This window comes from Budorcas taxicolor, chromosome 8 (genome assembly GCF_023091745.1).
Source record: "Budorcas taxicolor isolate Tak-1 chromosome 8, Takin1.1, whole genome shotgun sequence".
Taxonomy (NCBI): Eukaryota; Metazoa; Chordata; class Mammalia; order Artiodactyla; family Bovidae; genus Budorcas; species Budorcas taxicolor.
In genome coordinates, this window is record NC_068917.1 from 28,339,999 (window position 1) to 28,352,317 (window position 12,319).

The 12,319-nt window shown below is 39.6% G+C and overlaps 2 protein-coding genes across 2 annotated transcripts in view; one reads left to right on the forward strand and one right to left on the reverse strand.

Annotated features, from left to right (window-relative positions):
- Positions 1–2,866: 2,866 nt before the first annotated feature.
- The window catches only part of HAUS6 (HAUS augmin like complex subunit 6), a 39,799-nt gene continuing 30,346 nt past the window's right edge, over positions 2,867–12,319 (forward strand). The window contains exons 1-3 of the mRNA XM_052645193.1: positions 2,867–2,994; positions 9,213–9,308; positions 12,133–12,211. Of these exons, the coding sequence (XP_052501153.1) occupies positions 2,867–2,994; positions 9,213–9,308; positions 12,133–12,211 (303 nt within the window). The remainder of the gene's footprint in view (positions 2,995–9,212; positions 9,309–12,132; positions 12,212–12,319) is intronic.
- Positions 7,052–7,613, reverse strand: LOC128052609 (dihydrofolate reductase-like). The gene is given in 2 exon segments (XM_052645194.1): positions 7,052–7,175; positions 7,177–7,613. Coding segments are annotated over 2 exon segments (561 nt in total).

Below are 12,319 nucleotides of genomic sequence, written 5' to 3' on the forward strand. Positions count from 1 at the left end.
CACATTGAGCAACAGGGTTTCAACCTACAAATTTTTGGCAGGGGGACACAAACATTCAGCCCATAACAAACGGTAAATTAGAATTTCAACATTTTGCAATCATTTGTGAATTATGGATCTAGGCACTCAGCATTAATGCCTGTCAATGGTATAAACAGATATTGCATACTTTCTGATGAAGAAGCCTACACCAACCATCATCTAGTGTTACCAAAGGCATCATACATGAGTCTGGTCAATCCTCTGGAGCCAGGTGTCCATTTGAAGGGAATACAGAGGACAGGGACAGTGGGACATGTTGAATTGTATCATGAGGATGCAATCAGTGAAATCCAGACCAGGGAAAATTATTCAGGTCAAGTAGCCCTGGTTCTTCAACAGACTACTTGTAAGAAAAAGGGGAGGGGAAATGAAAAAAACTGCAATTACATTATTGAAAACAGGGATTTTCCTGGGTGTTCAGTAGCTAGGACTCCATGCTTCCTAATGCAGAGAGCCTGGGTTCTATTCCTGGTCAGGGAACTAGATCTTACATGATGCAACTGAGACCAGGTGCAGCCAAAGTATTAAAAATAAAAGGACTTGCAAAATTAAAAAAAAAATTGTATTATTAAAAACAAACAAAAGGATACCTACATCCCAACTTTCAGTAGCCAGAACATGGAGGCAACCTAAATGTCCATTTACAGGGGAGTGGATAAAGAAGATGTAGTACACATATACAATGGAATATTACTCAGCCATAAAAAAGAACAATGTAATGCCATTTGCAGCAACATGGATGGACCTAGAGATTGTCAAGTAAGTCAGATGCAAATACCATATGATATCACTTATATATGGAATCTAAAAAAAAGAGTACAAATGACCTTATTTACAGAACAGAAGTAGACTCACAGATGTAGAAAACAAACATAGTTACCAGGGGATAAGGGAGGGGAGGAATAAACTGGGAGATTGGGGTTGAAATATACACACTATTACATATAAAATTTAGTGAAAAGTGACAGTGAAAGTTTGTCACTAAGTCGTGTCCGACTCTTTGCGACCTCATAGTCTGTAGCCCACTAGGCTCCTCTGTCCATGGGATTTCCCAGGCAAGAAAACGAGTGGGTTGCCATTTCCATCTCCAGGGGATCTTCTGGACCCATGGATCAAACCTGCATCTTCTGCTGGAGCCACAAGGGAAGCCCTTATATATAAAATAGGTAGTAATAAAAACCTGTTGTATAGCAGAGGGAATGCTATTCAATAATCTGTAATGGCCTATATGGACGATATTAACAGCATGTTTATATACTGAGGGGAGAACTGATGATGCAGGAGAGAGTAGAGGACAAATACTGGAGTGTGAGAAAAGGAATACAGCATATCAAATGAGTGAGAGGCTTGGTCTTAGGTAGCTACGCCCTGAATCACCCAGATTAATGAGACAAGGAAGACTATATGGGCATAGATACAGGCAGACTGGTAAATTGTTGATGGAGGTTCTTTTGGGGAAGCACCTATCAACTAAGAACAAAGTTCATCATTGAGAGTGAGGAGGAAGAAGATACTGGAAGATTAAGAGAAGGAAGAATATATGTATAATTGTATGGAGAGTGGGATTTGGGAAAAATAGTAGGGTGGAGAGGGCAGGCCTAAGAGTCTACTTCAGTTGTCATGAATTTTGGATGACACCAGGCATCATGATTGTATTAAACTGCAAAACTTCAGGTATGGAGTAGGCAGAGAACTGATTCAATAGTGATATGTTTTCTGCCAGATAAATCTGGCAAAGAGAAGGGGGCTAGGGTGCTGAGAAGAGGTCAAGAAACTGAGAGCCCAGGGCATTGGAAAGGTCAATACATAGACAATGAAATCATCAAAAAATTATTACAGGAGTAACGTTGGAGACAGAGAATTAAATGCGAAATTTCAGAACAAGGTCCAGCAACCTGGAGATCTTATACTTGACCTTCACAAGGAAGAGTTGTGGGTGCCCGCATACATTTCAAATAAGCTGGTGGTTTTAGTGAGGCAATAATGGCTAAACTGGTGATAAGAAATAAGTAGGATACCCACCCCATTTCCAGGTCTGGTTGTATTGATATACGGCACGTAGAGGAGAAAGCAATCATCAATTGACAGGGCTGCAGAGCAAAGGTATATGCGTAGGGGAGAGCCAGATTTCTTAAAGTAAGGAGCTGAAAGGAACTTTAGGGTTAGGGCACTTTAGGGCATAGAAGATTTTATTAATAATAGACCCGACACTCAGAAATGAGGCGACATGCTCAGGGTTACACATATACTGAGAATAGCTGAGAATGCCTTTTCTACTACACTGAATAACGGCCTGTGGTTTTTATCTGACGTAGTAGGCATATACGAGCGAAAGGAAACACAGAGATCAGACAAAACGTCCGGAAGCGCGAAGCCAAACAATGCCGTGCTAAAGCCTGCAAGCGCGAAAAAGTTCCCCAGCCCCGCAAAGCCTTATGGGTCTTGTTGTTCCCCGCCGGTCTTGCGCGGAAAAGACCGAGGGGAGGGCGCATTGCATGGCGGGAGATATAATCCTCCCAGGGAGCCCGTCCTCCGCCGGGAGCCGGGCGGCGTCTCCCGGAAGCGCGGGACGCTCGGTTTGTGGTGTCTTCGCTCTGGCCGCTGTGCGGTACTACAGTTAGAGGTTCTATTTTCCTGAGACTTTAGAATTTCAGGCTACTTGAGGCCATTTGAGGCGAAATGGCTCCGAACGAGAGAGGTTCAAGTGTTGGCAGTGGAGGGGCCGCTGCCACCTTAGGCTGCCCTTAGGGAAGAAGCCTGAGGGGCCCTCTCAGTCCTTGGAGCCTGTGCTTTCTTCCTTTGCCGGGCCCTGCCTACCGCGAAGATGAGATCGGCCTGGGTCACTTCTTTCGAAAAGGAGCGTCTGTGGATGTACCTGCAGGCGCTCGGCTTCGAGCCTTGTCTGGCGACCATAGCCTGCGGAAATACCGTGTCACACACGCACTTCGGAGTGTAAGGAGGACTGGGCTGGCGGCGGGGGTGTCTGAGACTGGTTACGTTGGTGCAGCCCGCCCTGTTGCGGACCGACGGGTTGATAATTAGGTAGTCGGTTACTGTGGTTCGGCGCTGGCTACAAAGCCTTTGCTCCTAGCGGCAGCTGACCTGGTGGCAGAGACTGTCCGTTATGGAACCTAGCCGGGAGCGCTTTGTAGGGAGTAGAGTCTGCAGTTGGGGCGAAACTGGAGGGGGGCTTAGTCCTGGTTTGGTCGTGAAGCTGGTTGGTCTGTGAAGTCAAGGGAGGGGGCGATTTGGTAACGGAGAGCCACCGCCTTCCATTGTATAGAAATGCCGTTGGGACTCAAGGGGGCCTTTTAAAGTAGTTGCTCTTTAGTTTATACTTTTTACTTATTAGACTGAAGCATGCCACAGAATGATGCTAAAGCTGAAACTCCAGTACTTTGGCCACCTCATGCGAAGAGTTGACTCACTGGAAAAGACTGATGCTGGGGGGGGATTGGGGGCAGGAGGAGAAGGGGACGACAGAGGATGAGATGGCTCGATGGCATCACCGACTCGATGGACGTGAGTTTGAGTGAACTCCAGGAGTTGGTGATGGGCAGGGAGGCCTGGCGTGCTGCGATTCATGGGGTCGTAAAGAGTCGGACACGACTGAGCGACTGAACTAAACTGATGCCACAGTTAGCAAAAAACCAGTGGAGAGTGGTACTAAGATGAAAAGTAAAAGCTCCTTCCTATTCTGCTATAAATGTTACAGTCTCATTATGAAAAGGAACTTTGTTTATATTTCTGTGTCTTAGCAACTTTACACAGTATTATCTTCCCCAATGAAGGCCAACGAAAATTTGGGATACTAGGCTATTTCCTGGAGAAGGCAATGGCACCCCACTCCAGTACCCTTGCCTGGAAAATCCCATGGGTGGAGGAGCCTGGTAGGCTGCAGTCCATGGGGTCGCTAAGAGTCAGTCATGACTGAGTGACTTCCCTTTCCCTTTTCACTTTCATGCATTGGAGAAGGAAATGGCAACCCACTCCAGTGTTCTTGCCTGGAGAATCCCAGGGACGGGGGAGCTTGGGGGGCTGCGGACTATGGCATCGCACAGAGTCGGACACGACTGAAGCGACTTAGCAGCAGCAGCAGCAGGCTATTTCCTGTTCTCAATCTTCTTGACATTTGTAATTAAGTTATTTCCATCCTTCTTGTGACAGTATTTAAATAATGTGCTTAGTCCTCTATTTCTTGATGTATTAATCTTAAAAGTATCTCTTGATTTCCCGCTAAGTAATTTCACAGTGAAGGTAGCTTTTTCTTTATATGAAAATTAGTTCACCTACACTTACTACCCTCTTTTGCCTTCTCCCTTTTCTTGACTTTTTCAGCTGTATTAAAATTGTTTTAGTGTCAAGATTTAGAGACTCCTAACCTCTCTGTGCCTTAGTTTCCTCATCAGTAATATGGGTATCGGGCTTCCCTGGTGGCTCAGTGGTAAAGAAACTGCCTGCCAATGTAAGAGATGCTGGTTGGAACCCTGGATGGGAAAGATCCCCTGGAGGAGGAAATGGCAACCCACTCCAGCCTTTTTGCCTGGAGAATCCCGTGGAAAGAAGAGCTGGCAGGGCTCCAGTTGGTGGGACACAAGTGAGCACCTGCTGTCAAGGGTTAGAGCTGTAATTATAATAAGTTTTGCTTGGGAACTATTTGTTTAAAAGTTACTACTATTTATATATAGAAATGCTTACCAGTGGGTAGCATTTATCAAGTTATGATTCTGTATTAATAAATGTTCCATTTATCTCACATGATTTGATGCCCCAAAGTATGACAGGGAAGTTTAAATCTTCTTGAGGCCTCCACTGAGAATGATTCCCATGGTCATTGTATCATCTCTATTGTTTTGGCAATCTTAGTTTTTTCTCTGCTCTGGTTTATACAATTGCAGTCTGCTTTCTGCCTTTCAAAATTAACTAAAATCAGTTAAGTTTTGGTTCACTGATCTTTTTTTTTTTTTTTTTAGAACATTGTCATAGATTTCCACCCCCCCCCACCTCCCCCACAATGTCTTTAGAGTCATCTTAGTTGGTTAGTGGAAGGGATCTACTCTTTTGAAACAGACTTCCCCTTTAAAATTCTTTAAGCATGAATATGGCATCAAATTTGCTTTAAAATTAAAAAAAATTTTGATTCACTTAGTTGATTCACACACACACACACACGCACACATCAGTTCACTTCAGTCCAGTCACTCAGTCATGTTTAACTCTTTGTGACCCCATGGACTGTAGCATGCCAGGCTTCCCTATCCATCACCAACTCCTGGAGCTTGCTCAAACTCATGTCCATTGAGTCAGTGATGCCATCCAGCCATCTCATCCTCTGTCGTCCCCTTCTCCTCCTGCCTTCAGTCTTTCCCAGCATCAGGGTCAGATCTTCGTATCAGGTGGCCAGAGTATTGGAGTTTCAGCTTTAGTATCAGTCCTTTCAATGAATATTCAGGACTGATTTCCTTTAGGATTGACTGGTTTGATCTCCATGCCATCCAAGGGACTCTCAAGAGTCTTCTCCAACACCACAGTTCAAAAGCATCAATTCTTTGCCGCTTAGCTTTCTTTATAGTCCAACTCTCACATTCATACATGACTGCTGGAAAAACCTATAGCTTTGACTAGACGGAACTTTGTTGGCAAAATAATGTATTTGCTTTTTATTTATTTTATTTTTTGCGGCATGCTTTTTCCCACACATTAACATTTATTAAACATTTTGAGTTGATACATAAGTTGCTTCTTAGCAGTTTTTGGCATTTTTCAGTTGATCCTTTTTTTTTTTACTGCTGCAGATGTTACATTTTATAGACATTAAGTAGTTCTTATTAATCAATTCTTTCCAAGTTTAAAACAAACTTTTGTAACAGATATTCTTGGACCCATCTCTTTGTTCAGGAATAATTTTTAAAAGTGGAAGTTTTGGGTCCAAACCCAGAATATTTTGAATTTTAATTAATACTGCCAACTTACACACTAAAAAGGTTGTACCAATTTATAGGCAGAAAATGCTATTTTTTTATATTAGTAATCTAAATTTTGCCAATAAGATGGGTAAAACATGGTTTAGTTTTCATTTTTTAATTCTGTGATGTTCAGTTTCTAACTTACTAATTTTGGTTTCTAGCAATATTCATTCTCAATTTATTACCTTTTAAAATTTAAGCCATTATGCATGATTTTAGGTTATCCTTTTTTGTAAAGAGCAGCCACTTCTTGTTCTATCATTGTAACATCCTGTGAAATCTCACTGAAGGTCGGAAACAAAGTTTTTAAAGGTCTCAGACATTCTCTTAACCATCAAAAGGTAATCTTGTACCTGTTCATCACTATCCTTGTGGAATGGTCTAAGTGAACAGAATTTTTTTCAGTAGTGTGATCTATATGGAGTAATTCTTAGTCCCTCTTTTGATCTAATTTAATAACTGAAAGCTAGTTTTTCTGTTTATTGTCCATTTCTGACCTTTGAACTTACCCCCTAGCTCTACAGGCTCTGGTTTCAACTCTTGCCACCAGGGGACCCTCCCACTTTGGGCTGTCTTGATAGATATATTCTACCCTAGGTGATGCTGGTAACCTATTCCTGGCCCTTAATGGGAATTCAGACAGTTATAGCAAGAATTTTTTTACAAATGGTATCTGATATAGTCTAGTTAAGATTAATGGGGAATATACAACTAGGTAAAAAACAGATAACTCATGAGAACCTACTATATAGCACATGGAACTCTACTCAATGCTCTGTGGTGATCTAAGGTAAGGAAATCCAAAAAACAGGGGATATATGTATATGTATAGCTTATTCACTTTGTTCTACAGCAGAAACTAACACAACATTGTAAAGCAAGTATACTCCAATAATAATTAATAAAAAAAGATTAATAGGGAATAAAAGTACATTGCTTAGAAGTAATAAATCTAAAGTGAACAGAAGTCTCTACAACAAAAAAATATATAGTTTTCCTTGGTGGGGAGAAAGGCTTGAAATAGATGGGAAAACATTTTCACATTAATTGTTCTTTTCATATACTTCAAATTTGTTCTTAATGCCTTTTTCCTCCTGGACATCCAAAGGAACACCTGGATATTCTGGAAGAAGTTTATATTTTTCAAAATCAATTTCTGGGAAAAACATCACTTTCAAATTCTTGCATGATCCTTGTCACAAATAGTCTAAGATGGCCTGGCTTGTTCATGGCTTCCTTATAAACAGAACTGCCTCCCACTATCCAAACCATGTCTACTTTATTTGTTAATTCTGGATCTTCAATAAGTTCTAAGGCATCATCCAGACTTTTGGCAAGAAAATGAGCTCCCTTTGGAGGTTCCTTGAGTTCTCTACTGAGAACTATATTAATTCTGTCCTTTAAAGGTCGATTCTTCTCTGGAATGGAGAACCAGGTCTTCCTACCCATAATCACCAAATTCTGTTTACCTTCTTCTGAAGAGATTGTAGTCATTCTTTGGAAATACTTGAATTCATTCCTGAGTGGTGGCCAGGGCAGGTTCCCGTTCTTGCCGATGCCCATGTTCTGGGACACAGTGACGATGCAGTTTAGGGGACGAACCATGACAGCGGCAGGAAACACTTTCTAGCTAGCTGTGAACCGCGATCTCCACACAGCCAGCTTGGCGCGAAATTTTTGTATTTGCTTTTTAATATGCACACACACACACACACACACACACGCTGTACTGTGTGTATCATGAAGCATGCAGAGATCTTACACACACACGCTGTGCTGTGTGTCATGCAGCATGCAGAGATCTTACACACATGCTGTGCTGTGTGTGTCATGCAGCATGCAGAGATCTTACACACACACGCTGTGCTGTGTGTGTCATGCAGCATGCAGAGATCTTACACACACACGCTGTGCTGTGTGTATCATGCAGCATGCAGAGATCTTAGTTTCCTGGCCAGGGATTGAACTCACACCCTGTGCAGTGGGGTGCAGAGTTATAACCACTGGACCATCAGGGAAATCCCACATTTACTTATATATGTTGGTGGAAAATTTTATGTGTTTCTAGTTTCTGTGAGCATGTAATTGCATAGTCACTTTGCTTGTAAAGTTAAATGTACACTTAACATATGATCAAGTAATTGCATTCGTGGATATTTGCCCCAGAGATTTGCATTTTGGAAAAATCATGCTGGTTGTATTACAGAGAATGGATTAGAGGGAGAATCAAGGCTTTGCAGTTAGGTGGACCTAAACTGCAGAAGGCAGTGGGAATGGAAAGAAAAGGTGATTCATTCACTTTTTACTCAATAGATATTAATTGAACACAGTGTTGGACCTGGGTATACAGTGGTGAACAGAGCAAACATAAACTTTTCCCTTATAAAATTTTAGTCTAGTGGGTGAGCAAACCTTTCTTTAAAGGTTATCTTTTTTAAAATTAGAAGTGTATGTGAAAAAAAAAATAACAGGTTTGAGAGATGATAAGGAGGTAGGAACTTTATTTGTATTTTTTTTTGAGGAATAGAAACATTCCAAGGATAAGAGTTATTTGACAAAAAGTTAAGCGTGGGAATTTTAATGTTAATGTTTTGCCAACTCAGAAAGTTTATTTCAGGAAAATAGCTTTATGTATTCACAGAGGTACTTAGATCTATTTGTCATGTCATCTGTATTAAGAGGAAAATCAAACTACTTTCTAATGTTGTTGAGATTAAATAAAATACTTCATGTTAAAGCTGCAAGTACAGTCACTAACTTCACATGACTGGTGGAGATCAGCTGAGTTACTGCTTGTCAAAGGCTTAGTTAAAATAATACCTGACCAATACCGTCAATAAATTTTAAGTCTTTTATTGTCAGAAAATGTTGGTTGGTATCACATCATCACTTATCTTAGCCATGGTTTTCTCTTCACCTAATTAGACTTTCCTTTTCTTTTTGTGGAATGTGTTCATTGAAATAAAGTCCTACCAGTTTTCTATTTGATCTATTTTTTCAGAACCAAAATATAAAAACTTGCATGTGTTACTTAATTGGTTATAAATGCATACATGAAATAGAAAAAATAATTTGTTTTGACCTCTTGAACAGAATGAAAACTACTAATCTGTATCAAACTCTTAGACAGCTTTTTGTGATACTGTTTTATTAACCTTTTCTTTTTTTAACCTCTTCCTGTCTTTATTTCCTTTTAAACCATAGGAACATGTTTGACAAGCTGAACCGTGATGCCTTTCACATAGTTTCTTATTTTTTGTTTCAAACACTTGACAAGTCTCTCACCAAAGAAGTTTTCAAGTGAGTAAAAGTTATTTTATTTTTGTAAGGGACTTAAAAAAGGGATTATGCCTTGATATAGCGAGAATTTCAACTTTGGCTTTCAACTATTATTTTGAATGTATGTTATAAATATTAGGTTTGAGTCTTACAGATTTAGTACTTAACCTTTATTAATCTGAGTCCTTTTTTTCAGTACTTGAATTCATGGTAGATTTCATAAGTATATGGATTTTATTTTATACATATATAATTCCTAACTTCTTCACAGTCTTAATTATTAGAATAGTTAATTGATACTAATCTAGCCATGCACTTAATTTTGTTTTGATTTTTGTTGTTAATTACCTCTTTACTCCTTTTTTTATAGGCAATATTATTTGTTTTGTCTGTTTTTATTTCCTAAAATCTCTGTAAATCATTATTATTTTTGTCATAATATATAGAAGTATCAAGTGCTATAGACAAAGATCATTCCTATTAAGTTTAGCCTATTGTCCTATACTGTTGTATATTAAATAGTATAAGCAGAGGTAAAAATGTGAATAATCACTAACCTTGATTCCAAGTTATTTTGTAGGTGATTTGGGTTTCATCTGTCATAAAAAAGTTCAAATTTGTTTTAATATTTATGTTGTGTCATCATTATCTTAAATAGTAAGTCCATTGTTTTTATTTATGATAATTTAATAGTCTTGCCTTCAGTTAAAGTTTTGAGTGACCAAGAGAACAAGTATATTTGAAGCACATTTTGGATATCCCTATCACTATATTATGGGCTTCCCTGGTGGTTCAGCAGTAAAGAATCTGACTGCAATACAGGAGACAGGGATTCAATCCCTGGGTTGAGAAGATCCCCTGGAGGAGGGCATGGCAGCCTACTCCAGTATTCTTGCCTGGAGAATCCATGGACAGAGGAGCCTGGCGGGCTATAGTCCAGAGGGTTGTAAACAGTCAGACACAACTGAAGCAACTTAGCAGGCATTCAGGCATCACTAAGTTATAGGGCTTCCCCTGCTCAGATAAAAATAGATTTTTGGATATTTTTCCTTATTATAAACAAAATAGAGTTTATTTAAACCAATTCAGCAAATACAGAAAAAGTTAAAGAAGTAAAAATCATTCTTAAACCCCACTAGAAAATATCACTGTTGTTATTCCAACCTTTTAAACTGTTTTCTATGCATACTTAATTTTTTTTCTGTGAATACACAAGGTATGTTACGCTATAGAAATATGAAAAATATGGGGCCCTCAGCAAATAATTATGCCTCAGAATAAAAATTTAGATAAAACTGATTATCAGTGGGAAACAATAGGCAAATTTTAAAATCCATTATTCTTTACTAAAACTGAATTTTTAATAATTTTATATCTTGTTTGTCCGCAGAACAGTAGCACCTACTGACTCTGATATGGGTTATCCCTAGGGGTCATAATCTCTTAGGCCATTCTTCTTGTGCTTTTCATATGTAACCATTTATGTTTCTCTCTTTTGCCCTGGGCTTAACATACTAATTTATTTACACCATCTTTATATGTTAGCCTAGTAAATTCATTGAGCATGTTGTCTTCTTTAACTGATTTTCAGTAATTTTAATAGTGATTCATTCCTATATTCATCCCTATGTATTCATTGATTATTCACACTAAACAGAGTTTAACCCTATAGATGTTTATAAGGAAAAAGCCCTAATTTCTTACAGGGTGGTCTCTCTTTAGTTGAAATTTATGAATGTTAGCCTTCAGTTCATTTCAGTCATGCAGTCGTGTCTGACTCTTTATGACCCCATGGAATACAGCACGCCAGGCTTCCCTGTCCATCACCAACTCCCAGAGCCTGCTCAAACTCATGTCCATCGAGTCAGTGATGCCATCCAACTATCTTGTCCTCTGTCGTCCCCTTCTCCTCCTGCCTTCAATCTTTCCCAGCATCAGGGTCTTTTCCAGTGAGTCAGTTCTTTGCATCAGGTGGCCAAAGTATAGGAGTTGCAGCTTCAGCATCAGTCCTTCCAATGAATATTCAGGACTGATTTCCTTTAGGATTGACTGGTTTGATTTCCTTGCAATCCAAGGGACTCTCAAGAGTCTTCTCCAACACCACAGTTCAAAAGCATCAATTCTTTGGCACTCAACTTTCTTTATAGTCCAACTCTCACATCCATACATGACTATTGGAAAAACCATAGCTTTGACTGGATGGCCATTTGTTGGCAAAGTAATGTCTCTGCTTTTTAATATGCTGTCTAGGTTGGTCATAGCTTTTCTTCCAAGGAGCAGTGTCTTTTAATTTCATGGCTGTAGTAACTATCTGCAGTGATTTTGGAGCCCAAGAAAATAAAGTCTGTCACTGTTTCCATTGTTTCCCCATCTATTTGCCATGAAGTGGTGGGACCGGATGCCATGATCTTTGTTTTCTGAATGTTGAGTTTTTCCCAGCTTAGCCTTGATTTAGCAATAATGTTTCTAGTGAGTGAAAGTCACTCAGTGGTGTCTGACTCTTTGCAACCCATGGACTGTAGTCCATGGAATTCTCCAGGCAAGAATACTGAAATGGGTAGCCATTACCTTCTCCAGGGGATCTTCCCAATCCAGGGATCAAACCCAAGTCTCCCACGTTGCAGGTGGATTCTTTACCAGCTGAGCTACCAAGGAAGCCCAAGAATACTAGAGTGGGTAGCCTATCCCTTTTTCAGCGGATCTTCTGACCCAGGAATCGAACCAGGGTCTCCTGCATTGTAGACAGATTCTTTATCAGCTGAGCTAGGAGATAAATTTGATATTTTAAAGTTTTGCTGAGTTTGTTTTTTTGTTCATAATTCTAATTTTTATTTTTGTTTTAAAGACATTGTTGGCCTCCATTTGATCAAAAACGTGATGTTGAATTCCGAAAACTTTTCTGTGAATGGTTGAAAAAGATTTCTGTAAGTATTCTCTTTCTAAAACTTTTGAGCAGTTGAAAACTGAAATTTTTTGTCTGGCTTTATTGAGGTACATTAATTTTTTTAAAGGTGAAAGCTTCTTAATGCTTT